Genomic DNA, 22,148 nt, shown 5'->3' on the forward strand with positions numbered 1-22,148 from the left:
AGTAAAGCAGAATACACATACTGTATATACGTACTATTATGCTTTCTGTATTTATTCATTTACATAAGTGCCTAATAACCACTCTCCCTTATTTCTGCGTAAGTAGCTGCGGTGTCCCCCCCCATATCCATATATACATTATACTGTTTTAGAATAGGGGGAGATGTACTAAGCCATGGAGAAAGATAAAGTACCAACCAATCAGCTCCTAACTGTCATGTTACAGGCTGTTTTTGAAAATGACAGGAGCTGACTGGCTGACTTTGGGCCTGATTCAGAGCCGTTCGCTATTTGTGGTCGTTCGTTCAAAAACAAGGGGTGGCTATTCAAATGATCCATTCGCAAATTGCAGTCTGTTCCCACCTCTAAGTCTGAACGAGCGAGCAAAACATACGCTCGTTTATTTGATAAAAACGCCCCCTGGCCGCACGCACCATACGTCATGTCCGCTATTTATTAGATTAATCGAGTACATCGTACAGCGTATGAACTGCTCGCTATTCTTGTGGTTGGTGTTTTCAACCGCTATTTTGCGAGCAGTTCTGAGTTAAAAAAAAACAAGTGACGTGGTCAATGACGCTGCTGTATTAATTATGCACTCCCTTAAAACGCCCGTTTTGACCTTTAAGCACGCCTGCGTTCGGATCTCCACTCCCCGTTTTCAAGCACCTTCCCCTGTTACCACCCACATACGCCTCATTCTGTCACTCAAAATAGCAGGCCCTCGCTATATTGCGTACCAACGATTTTCGGCCGCACTGACTGGTTCGCGCATGCGTACTAAAAACCGTACGCATGCGCAGATGTGCGAACATCGCTCGGAACGAGCGTACTGCCGCTAGCGAGTGGCTCTGAATGAGGGCCTTTATCTCTCTCCCCTCAGGTGTTCAAAATGTTCTAAATCTCAAAAGCTAGAATAAACTTTTTCTATCATTGGACTTGGGAGGTTAAGGACGGGATGCGGTTAAGATCCCGCCGCCCGGAATGCCGCCCATAGGAATCCCAATGCTGGAAGCTCGACCAGGGACTAAAGATAGGCGTCTAAATCCTGGCGCCTATCTTTAGCCCCTCGCCGAAATCCCGACGCTAGGCATCCCAAACGATGATAAGCTGGGGCTTTCTAGCTGTTAGCCGCAGGGGAGGGGGAGGGGTAGGTTTAGGCACCCCCGGGGGGGTTAGGGTTAGGCACCACTGGGGGGAGGTTAGGGTTAGGCACTCCCCCAGTAGGGTTAGGTTTAGGGTGCGGGAATGGGGGGTTAGGGTTAGGCACAGGGCCGACTCGAGGAACGTTCGACCAGTGCTGTCGAACAGGGGTTCCACCCCATAGAGAGCGCACCCCTCCCAATCATCCCGATTTCAGCGGGACAGTCCCATTTTTCGGGCACTGCCCCACTGTACCACCCATTGGCCGAAGCTTCCTGCCGGTGGATGGGATGTTGAGCACCACCACAGCGGCAGCTGTGCCGGACTGAAGAAGAGGAGAGCTGGGGGCAGCCCAGCTACAGACAGAGTGCTGGGCTCGCACCCAGCCTGACGTTAAATGGGATGTGCCGTATGGGCACGCCCCCAAATTCGCCTCACACAGGCTTATGGGGCGTCAGAGTCCCTGTCTGCACAGGGCGCGGCTCCTTCTGGAGCCGGCCCTAGTTAAGCACCACTGGAGGGAGGTTAGGGTTAGGCACCACTGGGGGGAGGTTAGGGTTAAGCACCACTGGGGGGAGGTTAGGGTTAGGCACCACTGGGGGGAGGTTAGGGTTAGGCACCACTGGAGGGAGGTTAGGGTTAGGCACCACTGGGGGAGGTTAGGGTTAGGCACCACTGGGGGAGGTTAGGGTTAGGCACCACTGGGGGGAGGTTAGGGTTAGGCACCACTGGGGGGAGGTTAGGGTTAGGGGGGGAGAGGGGATTGTTAGTCAGGATCTTCACTGTTCGGGCTTCCAGTGTCGGTATTTGATCCGCCAGGAATAGATCCGGCGCCATTACATACCGATTCCTTAAGGACGTCAGTTGTGATTTATGTATACAAAGTGACATATGTAGGGATTATTAATGTATCTTTTTATGTTATAAATAATTCAGATGAACTCTGCGCCCAGGTTATCCTGTGGGAAAAAGGTGTTGGTGCTGAAAATGAATGCAGTGCCCATTTATAAATGGCAATAGTACATTAGGCAGTCCTCAGTGCCAACCCCTGGCAGCAAACACAAACAGCCCAGTATGGGGACAATTGCGTTCCCAGCCCCCTGTTCTCTTCTCCCCTGATTACATTTGTCTTCCCAAAACTCTAGTGACAGCAGCAACTTTAGTTCTGAAAATACTAAAGTAGGGATTCCCTGGCACATTTACGGATATTATACATACTGTATAATGATGGTCTTTGAATTTGTATTTAGATTTGTGTGTTGGTTCCCGTTTGGATTTCCATTTGATGTACAATATATTATTATTGGGCAGCAGGATGGCACAGCGGTTAGCATTGTCATGGGTTCACTTAAAAAAAATTGGTGTGGAGTTTGCATGTTCTCTTTATGTTTTCATGTGTTTTCCCTCTGGTTTCCATGTTGCCCATAGCAACCAATCAGATTCTAGCTATTATCTTCTAGAAGGTGCTAGATAAATGATAAGTAGAATCTGATTGGTTGCTATAGGCAACATCTCCACTTCTATAAACCTATAATATACCCCCTTAAGTTCCACTGGGGCAAGGACTGATGTGAACGACTGAAATATTCTCTTTAAAGCAAGCAGAATATAATAATAATAATAATAATAATAATAATAGTCAGGACTATTAAGAACCAGCCCAGGGAAGGGGGCGTGATCTAATCGTGGGAGGTGTGACCACGCCCCCTTAGAAAAAAATAAAAGGAAAAAAACCTAGTTGCGCGATGGTGAGGGGGGCGCTGTGAGCACTTTTCTCACTATAGGACAAAGTGAATATGGGTCTCATTCAGAGGAGTGCGCTAAAGCAGCCACAACTGCATCTTTTGCTGCAGTGTGATTACATCTTTATGCTAATGGCAGGGCTAATGGGATTCGTACAAAGGTGCCCATCGGCTGTGGCACTAATGTGCCGCTGTGCGTATTAAGACGTACCAATGGCCGCACCATTGGAGATTACACCAGCCCAATGTCAGCTGCAATTTCTCTGTCTGAACATGGCTGCAGGGGTCAGTGCAACTGTGTCTAAAGATGCAGTCGCTGATCGCAACACGCCCGCGTCTGGCTGGCCACCCCCCTCCCAGAAACGCTCACCGAAGTTTCCTCTTCCTGTGTCCAAATTCATTCTGCAGCTTTTGCCAGTAACCATCGGGACACATGCGCAGACTGCAAACATTGTCCGCTTGCTTCATCAATATACAGTAGCGTTCACCCTGAGTCTGGTCCTATGGGTGCTTATATAATAATTAAATTATTCTTCTGACACTCAAATAAACCATGTGACTGCTTAAAATTGCAGTATGGCTGGGGACGACGGCAGCACGATGCTTACTCTGTGATATCTCTCCATATACTATCGATTAATACATGTGGGTGCTCGGCAGGTCAATATCATCCCTAGATTCCAATGAAACACTGCCCCCCAGTGGCCATGCTTTAGAGCTTCGTGGAATGCAATTGAAATTGCCAGTTTCAAGAACAAATGAAGTTATTATCTGCAGTATACCATGCAGTGTGCATGGTATACTATTCTATAAAATACATAGGCATTAATTTATAAATATTGAAACAATTACATCATTACACTATTATAACATTATAATTTACAGTATTACAGAATATTTTATTATCTCTGTTTCATTATCAATGAATGATCTTTCACCAGTAGCTATGGTGTAGTTCCTCCATGTAGAATGATTGGTTATTGATACCAGCATTACATTGTTACCTCCGTAATCGATGTTCCCGGTTCTGTTGCCATCCTTGAAGAATTTCAGGGTGGGGTAACCGCTGACACCAAATTCATCACTGAGATCTTTTTCAACTGAGGCGTCCACTTTGGCGAGCCGCGCCTCTGCCGTGTGATTCTTCAGGGATTGCGCTGCGCTGCTGTACTTGGGAGCGAGTTCCTGACAATGGCCGCACCATGGGGCATCTTAAATAAAAAATGTAAAAAGCAACTTTTAAATGGTGTGAAAGGAAAATTTTGGATATGGTTTAGATGCGCTGGATCTTGGTGCCCACCAGTATCTAGGGGTCCGGGCACCCCTGGCAAAGTGAAGGACTTGCTACATCGTAACGTCATGATGTCTCGCAGGCTGCACTTCTGGACCAAACCATCATGAACACTTGGTGATGGACCAAAAGGCAAGGCTAGACTGGGGTGATTTGTAGAAAGCCTACTTCGGTGTTTGTGGGTGGCTAAGCCGGACAGTGCCCCCCTTGAACTGTGGCGCTTTCGAGTGCCATCCTGAAAAGCCAATAGTTATGGCCCTGGTGCCCAGTAGTAGGCTGGATCATCTGCCATGTGGCCTGCTGATATATTGTGGTCCCACCATAATGGGCTGAGCTAGACCAATCAGATTCTAGCTATCATTTGTCTAGTGCATTCTATAAAATGATAGCTAATTTCTTATAGGGACACCACCACCTGTCCTCTTTATAAATCTCCCCCATAGTGAGACAGGACAGCAGAGGAAGGAACTTGGTACAACAGAATTATCTCCTTAGCAGCTATAGTTGATTTTAATTTTCATAATATTTATCCCCTTACCCTCAATCACAAAGGTATCATCATACAGGAACAGGAAGATTTAACAATACAGTAAATGACTGTTTACTGTTTTTGATTGTTTTTCATATTTTTTTTATTGCTTTGTGACTCATTTTTAGCTGCAGAATTTTTGTATGGAAATGTCCCATGTCCACGACACTTTTTGGAAGCACAAAGTGGCTCCTTTTTAATGTTTTACCATTATTATTGAAAAGCATTGGACGGACGTACGTTGTACAAGTGTCTGCATTGGTTTACTTCTATCTTCAATGAAACGCGTATTCTGTCTTTTGGAGAATGCATTCACAATCACTAAATAAAGGTGTACATTTTCAAAAGGGCATCTTCCAAGAAGGGGAAAAACAGTTCAACATATGATATTTTGCTTTCGGTTATGTTTCTTGTTCAGAAAAATGTTAGTACCCAGAACCATTCATTCCCATTGGTCATGTGACTATGGGCCTGATACAGAGCCGGATGCTCTGAAAGAGCGCTCGCTCTGAATCAGGGCGTTTGTTTTTTTTCGCGGCCTCCTGGCCTCTCGCATAGCTGTGGGTGACCACCCACCACTATTGCGAGCGGCCAGGGTCTCATTCCCGCAATCCCCAGTGAGCTTCTGGCTCTTAATAGAGCTGGAAGCTCACCACTGACATCACTCGTGATGTCAGTAGGGCCGCCCCCAAACGGCAGGCGTTCCGTCGGGAACGCCTCCGTTTGGCCAGCCACCCCCCCTGCCAACCTCCAAAACGGGGCGAGCTGTCGATCAACATCGCAGCCGCCCCCTTTTGGTGCGAGACCCGGAGCGACGGAGCGCCCGTCGCTAGCCAGGTCTCGTGCATGTGCACATCGGAGCCAGCTCCGGCGTGCGCATGTGTAGTGGCCAAACATCGACCCGCTCGCGAGCGGGTCTGAATCAGGCCCTATGTTTCTTGTTCAGAAAAATGTTAGTCATTACCCAGAGAACCTGTTGTTCCCTCTGGTCATGTGATTATGTGGTTAAACAAAATGGCTTCTAAAGTGGATTTCATTATTTTGTTTTTATAAAGACAAGGAAACACCTAAAACTACACAGTTCATAGACATATCAATCTTTTAAAAACACATTGGTCCATTCGTACAGCTCCATTTACAAATGTGAAGTGAAAACATGACTTCATTAAATAGACATTAATAAAATATGTTTAATGGGATAGAGACAGGGATTAAAACTATGAAGAAATTATATAGATGCTGTAGAGACATAGGTTGCGTAGCTTTTCGTCAAATGGCATGGGTAGGCAACACCCTGTACTCCAGCTGCTGTGGAACTAAACATCCCAGCAGTTTTAGCATATCGGAACAGCAAATCTGTGTAACATATAATGCGGGGATGTGTTGTTTCACAGCAACTGGGGTGCCACACATTGCCTACCCCTGTTCTATGATTTCATAAAACAGTACATAATGGAATAAGGTGTAAGCAGAGTATGTTTATGTCAATATAGGATGATAGCAACAAAAAAGACAGTGGTCGGGCCAGCCATATAAAGGTGTGTCCCCAAAAGAATAAAATAAATAATTCCCTACTAGCTTGTACTAGTCCTACTGCAACCTTTACATCACTTAAAATATTTTTTTTAGTTTCTTTCTGTGTTTTTCAGCCATGTATTCACATCATCAGGAAAAGTATTTTACCTCTGTTTCCCAGTGATAAAACACTCATCTGCTCTCCAGATACAGTTTACCCAATAGTGAGATTACAGCGGCGCTATGACGTATATTCTGGGGCACCAATAATAAACAATTGTGACTGATACTATAGGTACTTGGCTGAAACACATCAAAGGAAGCCACAAAGTTAAAACAGTGGACTTCGTAAAAGTTGCTTTGATGGTGGCGAACGCATTTACAGCACAGACAGTTGCAACAGAACAGGATGCTGTATAGGTACTTGTAACTGTTACTTGTCAGGTAATACAAGACGTGCCTGGATTTTAAATAGGCGTCTGCGTTTTAAATGACTAACCAGTATGAAAACGTCATGGCAAGTGATCAATAGAGGACTGTCGTACGGTTCTCACTAAAATTATTATAGCAGTTTCATAATGTTATGATTTAGACGAGATCCTTAATAACTCCAAATATTTGCACTGGACTATGCAGCCAGCTCAGTTCACATCCCCTATTAGAGGTGTCGCATGTGTATAACACGTTTATACTCTATCCGTAAGCAGAATATTACTTCTGGGAAAATGTGCAGCTGGCCGGTGAAGGACGAATCTTTATTTGGCCTAAGCAGTGACTTGAACACCTGTTTTCTTCCCACTGAATTAATAAAAGGTTCATTTTTTTTTCACTTACTTTTTCCTTTGGGTGATCCTCAATTTTATTTATTCTGCTATATTGACACTTCCTCCTAGTGATCCAAAGTGTAATGTTCACTAGGAAGTCACTTAAAACTATTTAAATAAAAAAAAAATGTTTTTCTTTTTGCAGCATTATGATGAAACCTTGTATATGACACAATGGATGTGTTAGTGGTAATGGGTAGAGATGATAAGTTACAAAGTGTTACCATTGCTGCCTGTCTGAGCTTAAATCTTAAGGTGCATACATACACAACGATTTTTTGAACGATTATCGATAACGATATCATTTATCGTTCAATCGTTGAAAAAATCGTTCACTTTCTGAGTTAAAACAATGAACGATTATCGTTCATGCGCATTCACATTTGTAGTTTGTAGTTTGTAGTTCAGTCAGACTGACCAACTCAACAATTTTCAGTAAGGGAATATGCAAAAATCGTTTGTAGTTCAAAAAAATCGTTCATAACACTTTAAAAAATCTGACAGATAACCGTTCAGAAAATCGTTCAGAAAATCGTTCAGAAAATCATTGGTAACAAAATCGTTGTGTGTGTATACAGCTTATGGTGCATACACACGATCAGATTTTTCCTTCAGATATGAACGATAACGATTTAAAAATCGTTCAATCGTTCAAATCGTTCAAATCGTTCAAAACTTTGGTAAAATCGTTCAAATCGTTCAAATCGTTTAATCGTTCAATCGTTCATCTGACAAATCTGACAAGTCTGACAAATCTGACCGTGTGTACGCTCCATTAAGCTGCATACACACACACAACGATTTAGATAATGAACGATTTTAGTAAACGATTTTCGTTAATTTTTTCAAGGGAAAAATGAACAAAAATCATTTACTAAAATCGTTCATTTACTAAATGTAATGAACGATTTTTTTTGAACTACAAAGATTTTTGCATATTCCCTTAATGAAAATCGTTGAGTCGGTCAGTCTGACTGAACTACAAACTACAAACGTGAACGCGCATGAACGATAATCGTTCATCGTTTTAACTCAGAAAGTGAACGATTTTTTCAACGATTGAATGATAAACAATATTGTTTACGATAATCGTTAAAAAAATCGTTGTGTGTGTATGCACCTTTATGGAGCATACACACGGTCAGATGTGTCAGATGAACGATTGAACGATCTGATGAACGATTTGTACTATGAACGATTTTTGACTGCATTAAAATGAATGGAATCGTCCAAATCTGACTGCAAACACATCAGATGTCAGATATCGTTATCTGACCATCGGGAACGCGCATCGTTCATCGTTCAGACATGTCAGATATGTCGGATTTTCCTTCAAATATGAACGATTGAACGATTTTTGAAATCGTTATCGTTCAGATCTGAAGAAAAATCTGACCGTGTGTATGCACCATTAGTGATAAACTGCATACACACAGAACGATTTTGTAAATGAACGATTTTAGTAAACGATTTTCGTTCATTTTTTTCAAGGGAAAAATATGAACGAAAATCGTTTACTAAAATCGTTCATTTACTAAATGTAATGAACGATTTTTTTGAACTACAAACGATTTTTGCATATTCCCTTAATGAAAATCGTTGACGTGGCCAGTCTGACTGAACTACAAACTACAATCGTGAACGTGCATGAATGATCATCGTTCATCGTTTTAACTTAGAAAGTTAACGATTTTTTCAACGATTGAACGATAAACGATATCGTTAACGATAATCGTTCAAAAAATCGTGTGTGTATGCACCTTTAGTGTTTAAAAATTTGATCAATGAAAATTATTGTGTTTCAAAGTTCAATTTGCTGCATGAATGGAAAAACCTTTATAATACCAGACAATTAATCCATTACAGCTACAACATGGACAAAAATGGTCGCCTGGCTCAAATTTATCTTTTTTGCATTTACAATCTGAGAATATAATATAGGAATTCTTAAAAGTTTAGATTGGTTCGAAAACTGCTTTGAGGCAATTTGGGCCATTCCAGGTGCATTAAAGTAAGTCAGTCACCGGGCAGTCACAGGTTAACCTGCTGTTATTGCTGATAAGTCATTACCTGCTGTTCTCATCTTCTAATGCAGAGGTCCTCAAACTCTGCCCTCAGGACCCCACACAGGTCACGTTTTCCAGGTCACCCAGCAGGTGCACAGGTGTACTCATTACTCACTGACACATTTCAAAAGCTCCACAGGTGGAGCTAATTTTTTCACTTGTGATTCTGTGGGGAGACCTGGAAAACATGCACTGCTTGGGGTCCTGAGGACCGAATTTGAGAACCTGTGTTTCTAATGTGATTCCTATTGTGTCACCCCATAGTGGGTCCAAAGGCCATTAGTGAGGTCCCTTGGAGCATATTATGTAGCCCACAACACTCTTTACTAAAGTTCTGGTTTTTAGAAGTGGAGATGTTGCCTATAGCAACCAATCTGATTCTACTTATCATTTATCCAGCACCTTCTAGAATCTTTGCTATGGACAAGATCTCCACTTCTAAAAACCCGCACTTTAGTAAATATATCCCAAAATGTTTGTTTTTGTTTTTTAACCTGATCAACTTTATCTCTTGCTAAAATTGTAATCCAGCAAGAGAATAATAAATATGACACTTAAAATTCCAATTTTAAATGTTTTCCTTCTTTATTAATAATAATTACGTTCGGACACATAGTCAGTGGGATATGTGAATGAGGGTTATTTTGTGAAATGAGTGTCCCCTCCCAATCACCACAGATGGCGCTGTTACACCACAGACAGGACGCCCAGGTCATCGTGTCAGTATCATACTAGTGCATTACCTGAGCATTTACTTATTGCATCACACAAATAACTAAAGCTGGATACACACGTAAGATTTTCTGTCCAATCATCCAACTAGTTGATTGGTTGGAATGAAAATCTGGAAACGTATGGGAGTAACTGATGATCAGCAATTTGCTCCTAAATGCCAGAAAACAGATGAAAATGGTCAGTCAGACAAGTTTGTTAAATGTTTGATCTAAACAATTTGTTCAAACAACAGTTTTTGTCCATTTTCCGGCGTTTGGGAGCAAATTGCTAATTGTCATTTGCTTTTATACCTTACCAGATTTTCATTCCAACCAATCAACTAGTTGGATGGTTGGACAGAAAATCTTTATGTGTGTACCCAGCTTAACTCATCATTATGACAGAGATTCCCAAACTCAGTCCTCAAGGCACCATACAGTCCAGGTTTTAAGGATATCCATGTTTGACCACAGGTGACTTAAATAGTACCTCAGGCAATTTGATTTAACCACCTGTGCTCAACCCTGGATATCTCTAAAACCTGAACTGTTGGGGAGCCCTGAGGACTGCGTTCGGGAACCTCTGCCTTAGGATATTACTCTGGGACTAATCAGTTGAATTTAATTTTATGGAAAACAAACAAAATATGGATTGTAGACAACCAAAAATATTTTTTGTTATCATAAGCCCTGCAGAAAGCATAGTCACAATGTTGGGGATTTGTAGTTACACAGCAACTCCTGGATTTGTATTTGACATAATTAAAGTTTAATGACCATATTATTTATAACTGTATTTTACTAATAATTGTTAATTACTGATATGGATAATTGAACTGGCATCTTAACTAAGTATACTGTCTAGGACCGCAGGCCTCTACTGACCTAGAACTCTTCTTTTCTTAGGACCTTTATCATCTAACTTTAAGCTAGGTTTTATTTACACTACTAGATTGACTCCTCAGTCTGTCACGTGTTCTCTATAAAGTGCCATTGGCATTGTGCAGGAAGACAGCACTAAATGTCAGGGTTATCAATACTTACAAAATTCAACCAACAGATATTTGTAGGTACGAAGAGCGTTGTCAAAATTGTTTTTGTTCAAGACGAGGACATGGTCTTCTTCCAAGATGTCGTCTGTGGCCTCCTCGCTGGAGTTCTCAGAAGATTCTGGTGAGGCAGCATTTTGTGAGTCCTCAGCCAGCACGTGACACACTGTCAGAAGACTGAAGAGAAGAAAGTGGGGCCACCTCATTGTGATGGTCAGCCTGCCGAGCCACCAGAAGACTGAGAGAAGGGAGGTAAACAGAAGGGGGAAGATAAAGCCTCAGACGTGGTGACGCTGGCTTACACAGGACTCGTGGAACCCTGCTACTGGCTTTCTAAGCACATAGTATACTTAGTTTAAATATTTACCTCATCCTATCATACCAAGGGCTGGCTGCTGCCAAATCTTGAAGGGCGAAGTAGACTAATGCCTCAATATTTATATGCAGTTGGATCCTGTAGCCATTCTTCTTTTCCACAAATAGCTACTGAGAAAGGGACTTTTCTGTTTTAACTATATATTGTTGTTAGTATTATCATCCTTTATTTATAAGGCACCACGAGGGGTCCGCAGCACCTAACACAGGGCCTGATTCAGAGATCTACACTAAAGAAATGGCAGCTGTTATCCCTTATGCAGATGCTGTGCGAAAATATGCAAATGCTGCAGCCGCCTGGAGATGTACTGAGACGACCGCCGGTGACTTTGCAGATCCTAGCAAGTGCGTGCAAACACGCTGCGGAGCTCGCAGATCCTTCCATAATTAACCATCCGAGTAACGCTAAGGTCCAGCAGAACAGCAGCGGGAAACTGAGACACTGGCGCCAAGTTTTCTGCGGACGGGATGGCAGTAATGTGCTGAGACACGCCACAAAAACGAGCGCTACACCACTCCCTGAAACTGCCCCCTAGTGGTCCCTGAATGTCAATCACTTTGCATCGCTAAAGGTAAGTTTGGTGCGTGCGCAGTACGACAGCGATGCATGCGCAGTCGGGCGATAATCGATCAGCTGCATAAATAGCAGCATTGCGTCCATAACGGGATCAGGCCCACAGTACATAGGCAGCAGCAGTGCAAATAGAATAAGAGAAAAAGTGCAAAACCCTGCAGCACAAGACATACAAGGTATATAACCATTCCTGCATCATGCGCAGTCATAATACACAGAAATGGACCAACAATTTCCCCGCTGGCTGAGCCCAAAGGTTCAGTGCTGCTGTTGGCAGTGGGGAGGAGATGACTGACGATATAGGTGAGGGACAAAAATGAATGCAAAGATGATCGGTGTCTGTATTGCTGAAAGCAAAGCATTAAGATTACTTGAAATTAGGTCCTGATTCAGAAATGCATGTAAGTCCGATGGTTTATGTATCTTCCCGATGTTGGAGCACTTGCACGTGAGCAGGGCCCGTGACGTGCAGTCAGGTTAAGCAGAGTCTTCCCTGTCATACTCCTGAGATTTTATATAAAAATAATTAGAATAATACAAAGAATATATTTATAACTTATAAACATCTTCTTTGTTTATTGTAATAATTTTTATAGTTAACACTCGCCAGCTTTGTGGAGCTCCCTGGGACTGCAAGGAGACGAGAGATGAGGCAGCAACAGCTCAGCCTCGCTTCTGTATGTCAGACACTGCTTGCAGAGCTGGGGGCGGGGCCACACCACTTGCAGTAAAGCTGCACAGAAAGAGAGCTAATAGAGGCATGCCTCTGAGTATGGGGGCATGCCTTGAGCACTGATGGACACGTTGGATGTGTCATGTGACCAGAAAGTGCACTGCAGTTTTTGGAGATCGGAACTCAGTCAGCAGCAGCAAGAGAAAACTCTGTGATGCAGGTAGGATGATCAATGGACACTGAAGCTCACTGAGTAGAGAGTTACAGTGAGTAGGGGGTGAGACCGGCTCCCAGCACTCAGACCCATCTTCATATGTGCCATTGACCTCTGGTTGGAACTGGGACGTCCCATTACCAAATGTCTAGTTTCGCCTATGTGAGGGAAGAAAAAGCACATGAAGGAATAGGACCCTGAACGAGAGAGCTTACAATCTAAATGTTAAGTAAGTTACATTGTACATACAGGGGGTCATTGTTTTACCAGATAAGTTCAATTGTGAAAACAGATGGATGGAGCTCAATAAGGTCTGTGTTCCAGGCACACCTATACATTAGTTGCTGCAAGTTGCTTATATTGGGATATCCTTAATGACTGTTACAGAGGACTGTTTATTTTAACCCACACTGCATAGCTTACGTGGAGCAAAGGAGAGACACATGCTAGTCTCAGCTATATAATGACTGTGATATAGGTATGAACTAAAGGATTTTGACAATATTTACAAGTGCTCTGGAGAATGCATAAGGCTTCCAATGGGTGATGTAGTTGTTGCAAAAGTGATTTATTCTTGACACAATCCACCTCCTATAAGATATCTTTGCATGATTTATTTTTGCATGGAATAATGTGTTTTTTACTGTATTAAGCTTCAGATGAGGACATCATTTTTATTGGTATGTTATAAGCAACCGCTTACAAATACTATTATTATAAATATTAATAATATAGTTGTGAATTGATGTGTGGTGGTATCATTCATATCAGATCTCTGGATTATGAGCGCAGAATCACACCAATATAATTCGGGTGTGGATTGAAAGCTCTACAGTAAGACGGTCGACAATGTCTAGATAGACACCAGATGTTAGACAGTCAGTAGGTCGACAGGAACAAATGGTTGACACACTAAAGGTCGATGTGTAGGAAAGTTGATGGGGACAAATGGTCGACAGGGTCAAAAGGTCGACACGAAAATGGTCTACATTTTTTTGTCAACCTTTTCTCACTGTCGACCTACTGACTGTCTAACATCTGGTGTCTACCTAGACATTGTCTACCTTTTTACTGTAGATCTTTAGACGGGATCCCTATAATTGTGCAGGTGCCTGTGTAAAGGCATTTTGAGTTTAGTGTCCATCCACAAGCATACAAGTGTGTCTGCAGCTGTAATAATTAATTAACATGGCCACTGAGCTCTTTATAAAACAATCTACTAAAATGGTAAAAACAGCGCCTGAATAATTTGTGTTTTTATATATTTCATGGCAGTCACTGGGATGCACTGTGCATTGTGTGGTGGCCACTGATATTTTCTGTGTATTGTATGGCAATCACTGGGACACTCGGTACTGTAAAGAAGTCACTGGGATGCTCTGTGCATTGTATGGCTGTCACGTATTTGCTCTGTGTACTGTATGTTGGTCATTCAGATGCACTGTGTATTGTATGGAGGTCCCTGGATGCTCTGTGTATGGTATCGAGCTCAATGGAATGCTATCTGTATTTGTATAGAATTTGGGTATATATTAAAGCCACTTTGCTCCTGTGTGTCCCAAATCATTGCATACTGTGATAAGACTGCAGGTGACCCACTCATTGTGCCTGGTCCCATTATCATGAGGTGCAGAGGGCGTTACACTACTGCTCCCAGTTGCACCACTTCCATTAGTGTCTCGGTAACGATGATTGGATTGGGCATTCTTGGATGAGCAGGCAGTGAAAGGGTTAATGCCTCCCCCCCCAGAGATTCTGCCTCCAGTATTGCTCTGTTGGGATCAGAGTGATGGATGACTTGTAATGGTGGTCCCCCATATGTAGGTACACTCCTCCTCACTAGTGTGCACGTGTGTTTTGGAGGGGCCCCTCCAAAATGTTGCTAAGGGGTCCACAAAGTCTAGTTATGCCCCAAGCAACCAACTTCTGCCATGATCAGAAGAACAGGTTTGTTTTTTTGTCTAAAAGCATATACCTATTGGTGTTTAAATTATTAGTTATAGCGTGTGACACTAGAAACCAGTGTTAGTAGTGATTATGCACCCACTTAAGTTCCTATTACTAGTGCATGCAGCTTGCATTGTTTACCTTGCTAGGTGTTCTAGTTAACTGGGACACTCTCTATATTGTATGGCAGTCACTAGGATATTCTCTGTACTGTTGTGCAGTTACTAAAATGCTCTCTATATTACAAGGTTGCCACTGGGATGCTCTCTGTATTGTATGGTAGTCACTTTGATGCCCTCTGTACTCTATCACAGTGACTAGGATGATTGCTGCATTGTATGGTGGCCATTAGGATGCCCTCTAACTGTATAGCGGTCACTGATATTCTCTGTATTGTAGCCACTGGGATATTCTCTGTATTGCATGACAGTCAGTGGTGCACACTCTGTTTTGTATGACAGTCATTGGGATGCTCTCTGTACTCAATTGCAGTCACTAGGACTATCGCTGCATTGTATGGCGGTCACTGGGATATTTTGGTATTTGAGGGATGGTGTCTGAGAGTAGCAGTGGTAAGGAGTAATATATACTGCACTGATAGATGTGCAAGAGGTATTCCATAGGGTGGGTGAGGCATTTGATGAGAGGTGAGTGTGGTGTCAGAGGTATAGTAGTACAAGCAGCAATACTTACCTCTATGCTACAGCTGAGCCTGCACTGACAGTTTGTCTGTTCTCTGCTTCTTGATGAATTTTCCATTTACCAGTGAAGACCTTCTAGATATCACAGAACCAGAAGATGCTGTCACCATAATGGAATGTGCCTAACAATGTTTTGTGCCCTCATCGTACAAATATTCCTGATCTTACAATTTTGACATCTGTATGCGAGCAGGGAACGTTAGCTCCGCACTTTGCAATATGTGTGATCTCATAAAATGGGGTTGGAAGGTTTGATAGTATTTTAAAGGTTAAGTATAATGTAACCTACTTTATTTATATACAGTATATATTTTTATGGGTAGAGTACGCAAACCTGTCGCTGATAATGCGGCAGCGTAATCCCAACACATGCAGGTAAGTATTGTAACCCTTCCCCTAAACCTGACCCTAACCCACTTTTCCTGCAGCCTAACCCTCCTCTGCTTAACCCTAACCTCTAACCCTAATAATTACTCTTGGGATTGCAGCCATCTGGATTCTGGAGCCGGGTATGCCGACTACATCCCGTGGTATGTATGCATGTTTGTGTGTGTGTTTATATATATATATAATATTTATTCCTACTAGCCTGTGTTTTCCTGACATGCACAGATCACAAATAGACCTGTGCTTAGAGAAGGATGGCAGGAAGAAGGGATAGAGACAAGGGTGGGAGATTAAGCAAAAGGGGGAGTGAGGGAGAGACTGGTTAAGATTGCGTGCGTAATCGCAGTTGCGATCGGTAATGAATCAGATGCAAGATCATAAATCCTCTAGGACAGTGGTTCTCAAATTCGGTCCTCAGGACCCCACACAGGTCACGTTTTACAGGTCACCCAGCAGGTGCACAGGTGCACTCATTACTCGTCACTGACACATTTTAAAAGAACCCCTGGTGGAGATAATTATTTCACTTGTGATTCTGTGAGGAGACCTGGAAAAAATGCACTGTTTGGGGTCCTGAGGGCCGAGTTTGAGAACCTGTTCTCTAGGAAGAAGCCTATTTCCAATGTGAATACAATATCTTCCTCGTTTCTACGAAAGGGCCAATTGGTCAAACACCTCCCTCTAGTGTTCATTATGTGCAAGGACATTCATATTTGTACTGTGCATTATTGCATGAAATTTTAATGCATAATTCTGTTATTTTATTTTGTGAAAACTGGTTGACTAGAAAAAGTGTCTTCTCTTTGAAGGAAATATAAGATATAATTTAAAAATATTACAGTTTACCAGCAAAATAAAAAAATTTACAGTCTGGAAGATTAACTTGTTTCATAACTGTGACATGATTGATACATGTTGTAGCAGATCGGAATAATTGTATGTGTGATTTGCTGCGTGTGGTATATATGTACCTTGCAGTGTTTCCCAATCTCTTTCCTCATGGAGAACTAACAGGGCATGTCTTCCAGGTCTCCTCACAGAATCACAAGGGAAATAATTACCCCCTCTTGTGGATCTTTTAAAATATGTCAGCCAGTAATGAATACACCTGTGCACCTGCTAGGAGAAATGGAAACCCTGCACTGTTAGTGCTCTCTGAGGAATAGTTTCTTGTGCTGAAATTCTCTGTGCTGCTGCTAACATTGTAATGACCTGCCTCGTGCTATAACCCCAATTATCTCCTGCTTGTCTGTGTTTTCTGTTTTAAAGGATAAGGGTGATAAGTGCACTAACCGAAGCCCACTGATACCACTTTACCCATGGCTGTCTCTGTTTTACCAGCCAATATTATTTCCATGCCTTAATCTCCTGGTGAACCCAATATAACAGGACATTCTGTAATATTTTCCTTGTTTCACCCTATTTGGGACCGAGAGGAAGTATGGGGTGGGTTTTATAGCCAGAGCAGACAGTCCCCATTATCTTTTCAAAATGATGGGAGGCAGCATAAGCTCTGATCCAAGTCGCATCTAAACTTTTGCATGTAAATCTGCAACATTGTGACAGGAAATGAAATAGAATCAGTGTACTGTTGTAATTGTACTAGTGATTGTGATAATTACTCCAGTGGGCCATGTTATACCCCTTTTATACTGCTGCAATAACCCGGGTTGCAGCTCAGTGCAAAAGGGTCCCTGAAAGATAAACTGGGTCAAGTGACCTGGCAATCCAACCCAGGTAGCTACCAGGGTTGGACCCAGGATGGACCTGGGTAATGGTGCAGTGTAAACGGCGCAACCCACTGGAACTCACTTGATGTGGTACAGCTTTGCCTTGCACAATTGACTCTTATTTGATTGCAGTTGTCTATTTTGGGTCATATTTACACAGTTTCAGCTTTCAGTTTGATGGCAAGTTTGGAACAAATACTATAAGTTGCCCATACTGGAGCCCAATACGTTGGTACCAGTTAACATCACTGACTGACTAACCTTGGATGGGAATTGCTTCTAAAGGAAATAACATTCACTAACAAGACTGTGACTAAACTGCAACAAAAGAATTAACACCTAGGGGTAAATTTACTAAGATGGGAGTTCTATTTAAAAGTGATGTTGCCCATAACAACCAATCAGATTCCAGGTATGATCTTCAAGAAGGTGCTAGATAAATGAGAAGTAGAATCTGATTGGTTGCTATGCGCAACATCACTTTTAAATAGAACTCCCATCTTAGTAAATTTACCCCCTAGTTTTCTGAACTGATTCTATTGCAGTGATTGTTAGACAGGGATTTATTTATTTTTGCCATCAGCTTGCGGCACCAACTTGATTAGTGCCGTAAACAGGCATTTGTAAAGGTTTTTTTTATTGACCTCTCATTTTATGTATTATTAAATATGATGTTATCATTTTATTATTCTTTTTCATGTAATGTCGTATTCCCTGCCATCTGACAGCGCTCCTCATTGGTTTAGTTTCTCTATGGTTCAGGGTCAGCTCCCTTGTGTTAGCAGCAATCAAGGCTGGAATAACCCACAATTTTTTGTTTTTAATCACACCTGTTTCTACACAGCGTCTTCTAGGTGTACTTATTAGTTTATGAAAGCTGCAGCTTTTCTGTGTTTCTCTATGCCAGTGGTTCCCAAACTATTCGCGGTGGCTCCCTGGAGTGCCGCGGCACTCTCACCGAGATGCTTTGGTGGCCGGCGGCCCAACAAGAGCGCCCAGTGTTTTTTTTTTTATAATTTTTTTTTTGTGCACAAGGATAGAGGGGTTGGGGTGATGAGAAGAGCGGACTGGGGGAGGGGGGGGAAGAGGTGTTGGGTGGTTGGGGCTAGAGCAGTCCTGTCAGTGGAAACAACATGCAGTGAATCACAAGGCTGGCTGTTGCTGAATAAGGTCCCACAATGCAGTGTTTGTCTGATCTCAGGCACTCACTTCCCGGGTGTTCTGAGGAGCGATGCTGCAGGAGGGCGAGGCATGGAGGGGGGCAAAGGGAGAAACATGGAGGGGGCAAAGGGAGAGACATGGAGGGGGGCAAAGGGAGAAACATGGAGGGGGCAAAGGGAGAGACATGGAGGGGGATGCAATAAGAGACATGGAGGGGGATGCAATGAGAGACATGGAAAGGGGCAAAGGGAGAGACATGGAGGGGATGCAATAAGAGACATGGAGGGGGATGCAATGAGAGACATGGAAAGGGGCAAAGGGAGAGACATGGAGGGGATGCAATAAGAGACATGGAGGGGGGTTGCAATGAGAGACATGGAGAGGGGCAGCAGTGAGAGACATGGAGGGGGTACTCACCGATAAATCCCTTTCTCTGATTCCATGGGGGCAGGGCCGGATTAAGGGGGGGCGACAGGGGCGGTCGTCCCTGGGCCCCCACACACAGAGGGCCTCCACACAGGGTCAGTGTGACCCTGCCGAGAACAGGTGCCGGCGGCACCTGTTCCCGGGAGGAGGGCGCTCTGCAGCTGCATGCAGCAGCACAGTCAGTGCTGCTGCATCAGCTTGGGGCAGGGCGGTAGTGTGGATGGCACATAAGTGCCATCCGCACTACATAGCACAAACACACAGCTGCCGGCGCCGTGTTTGTTTTAGCAGCCGATGAGAGTCAGTCAGACTCTCATCGGCTGCTGCTCCCACTGCCTGAGCCTCCGTCTTCCGGCTCCCGCAGTGGCTGATGGGAGAGACGCCATGTCGGGGATACTACTACTACTAGGGGCACTGCAGGGGGTACTACAAGGGGCACCGCTGGGGGGGATTACTGGGGGGACTACTAGGTGCTCTTCTGGGGGTACTACTAGGGGCACTGCTGGGGTACTACTGGGAGGACTACTACTGGGGGCACTGCACACTGGTGGGACCACTACTAGTGGACACAGCATGGAGGGGGATTACAACTAGGGATACTCCTGGGGGACTACTGTTGAGGGGGGACTGTGTCGAAGCTGGATAATTGGCTGAGACAAGATCAGTTTAAAATTGAATCGCGGCGACGCCATCTTGCGACTGGCCGTAAGACGCCATCTTGGAAATGAGATCGCAAGACGCCATTTTGCGAATTGACGCCCAAGCGCCATTTTAGATAAACTCACAATTAAGTACATATGGCGATATTACTATTAGCACCATGCGATTGCATCTTTCATAATTTCTCATATACACATTAATACGCACGATTGCGCTGTTAACTAGTCGCATATTAGCGAATGCATAAGATCCTATATGAAAACGCTGTTTAGTAGCTAAATGCGCACGCAACTGTCCCCAGTTAACTAGCGTCTTTATATCAAACCCCGTATACTCACACATTACATATTCACATACAAGGTTCCATAAGCTTTAAGGTACAAGATTTAAGATTTAAGGCTGTGAAATAAAGATTATTTGGTAACTAAGGTTTTATACATGCTAAGTAAGCCGTGTTTGGTTTTGTACTGATGCGTACTCTTTCAACAGAATTCCGGTATTATCGGTGTGGAGATTGCATCATGCATTCTCGACTTATGGACCGCAGAGACTTCAAGCAACAAAATGTATATGATATGAATAACTGTTAGGATGTTGCATGAGGCGGGAATCCAGAGACCCTCAATTGTTAGAGGCTGGGTTGGGTCTATTTGAATCAGCCTGTTAAACGCTCTGTAACAGATGTATCCCCCTTGGGAACCAATGGCATCAGCAACAAATGTCTATTCCTGGGGGGTATAAAAATGTGTGCTCAAACGCTGGGTTTTTAGTCTTTGTGCTGAATGCTGATAGACGAGGGGTTTCTTGCTGATGCCTAACATCTGGTCCGGAAGTGCTGTGTATGTATACTGTACTTGGGTCTGTATAATTCCTTTGCGCCAAATTGTGTCTGGATCAATAGCGTGTAACTGACTGTACTTTTACTTGAATAATACTTTGTGCTTTGGAACCACATGTTCTAAGTCTGGAGTCTCTATTTACTGTATGACTGCATACGCAAATTAGCGTCATCCTTAGAGGTTTATAGGTAGGATTATTAGAAGGTATAGGCAGGGGTATATAGAGGTTCTAATTCAGTATCGTTAGTTGGGGGCTCGTAGTGAAGTCACTTACCTACTCACACGGTACATACGGCTATCGATATCTCAGCAAAGGGTGGAGTGGCCACATGCAGGGTTTACCTGCAACCGCTTTGTGCTGAAAGATCGCTATCCGTCTCCGTGTGAGCCAAGGAAGCTGAATAGAATCCAGGGACAAGAGAGGAGAAAGTTTGTTTTCCTTTGTTGATAGAACCGAGCGTTTAAAGGGGTGCAGCAGTATTGAGTACATGGCTGAGTCGCAGTTTTGCACACAGTAAAGACGCACTTTTGCGTACGCAGCTAAAAAAAATTCATACGGTTGTGTGGTAGTCGCATTATTGTGTATGCGACTGGTCGCACAATAGCGTATACATACTTCCGGTTGTGCCATCACGTGTTTAAACAAAGCTGTTGAGGTTTACATTTTTCAATTGTTATCAATATTTGGATTAACGTGTATTTTTCTGCGCAGGAAAAACTGTGTAACAGTGAGTATTTGTTGAACAAAGTTAAGGGTATCGTATGATCCTTAAGGGCTAGGTGCAAGGGTTAGTCTAGCTGCTCGGTAAGTAGCTTTACCGTTCTATACACAGTAGCAGGTGTACATGTTGTCTTTGTTTTAGAGAGGTGCGTGGAAGTAGCCGACATACAAACTTTCATAGGTGTGGAAGTTGCCTTACTAAATCTTATCCGGGTGTGGAAGTTGCCCTTTTTCAAATCTTATCCAGGTGTGTGGGTGCCGCCGACTTAAATCGTCTACAGGTAAGTGAAAGTATCTTGATTGTCTTTCACCAGTTTAAATCCTTATTGAAAAGCGTAGGATTTTGTCTCAGAATGGGAGCCGCGCAAACAGTAGAGATGTTAGACAATGATGTGCTGCTAATGGAGGCGCCGATCGGATCGGCTCGTCGTATTATGCATACGAAGTACGGTACTTATGCGATAAAGTATTGTGATGTATGGTTTAAAATGACGATGAAGAGTGTTAGACCGTTTCCCAGAATTGGTAGTTTTGATAAAGATGTATTAGATAATGGGCAGCACAGACGGTGTAATGGTTAGCGTTACTGCTTCACAGCACTGAGGTCGTGGGTTCGATTCCCACTATGGCCCTAACTGTGTGGAGTTTGTATATTCTCCCTGTGCTTGCGTGGGTTTCCTCCGGGAACTCTGGTTTCCTCCCACACTCCAAAAATATACTGGTAAGTTAATTGGCTCCCCACATAATTGACCATAGTGTGCATGTGTGTGTGCATGTGGTAGGGAATATAGATTGTAAGCTCCACTGGGGTTAATTGGCTCCCCACATAATTGACCATAGTGTGCATGTGTGTGTGCATGTGGTAGGG

The 22,148-nt window shown here is 43.3% G+C and overlaps 1 protein-coding gene across 1 annotated transcript in view; it reads right to left on the bottom strand.

The window, feature by feature from the left end:
* PDIA2 (protein disulfide isomerase family A member 2) overlaps nt 1-11,078 on the bottom strand; it is a 28,239-nt gene extending 17,161 nt beyond the window's left edge. Inside the window, exons 1-2 of the mRNA XM_088448080.1 lie at nt 10,868-11,078; nt 3,890-4,096 (exon numbers count right to left, since the gene is read on the bottom strand). Of these exons, the coding sequence (XP_088304206.1) occupies nt 3,890-4,096; nt 10,868-11,078 (418 nt within the window). The remainder of the gene's footprint in view (nt 1-3,889; nt 4,097-10,867) is intronic.
* Nucleotides 11,079-22,148: the final 11,070 nt, after the last annotated feature.

Source organism: Taudactylus pleione, unplaced genomic scaffold, assembly GCF_031769625.1.
Source record: "Taudactylus pleione unplaced genomic scaffold, aTauple2 ptg000451l, whole genome shotgun sequence".
In the NCBI taxonomy this organism is placed as follows: Eukaryota; Metazoa; Chordata; class Amphibia; order Anura; family Myobatrachidae; genus Taudactylus; species Taudactylus pleione.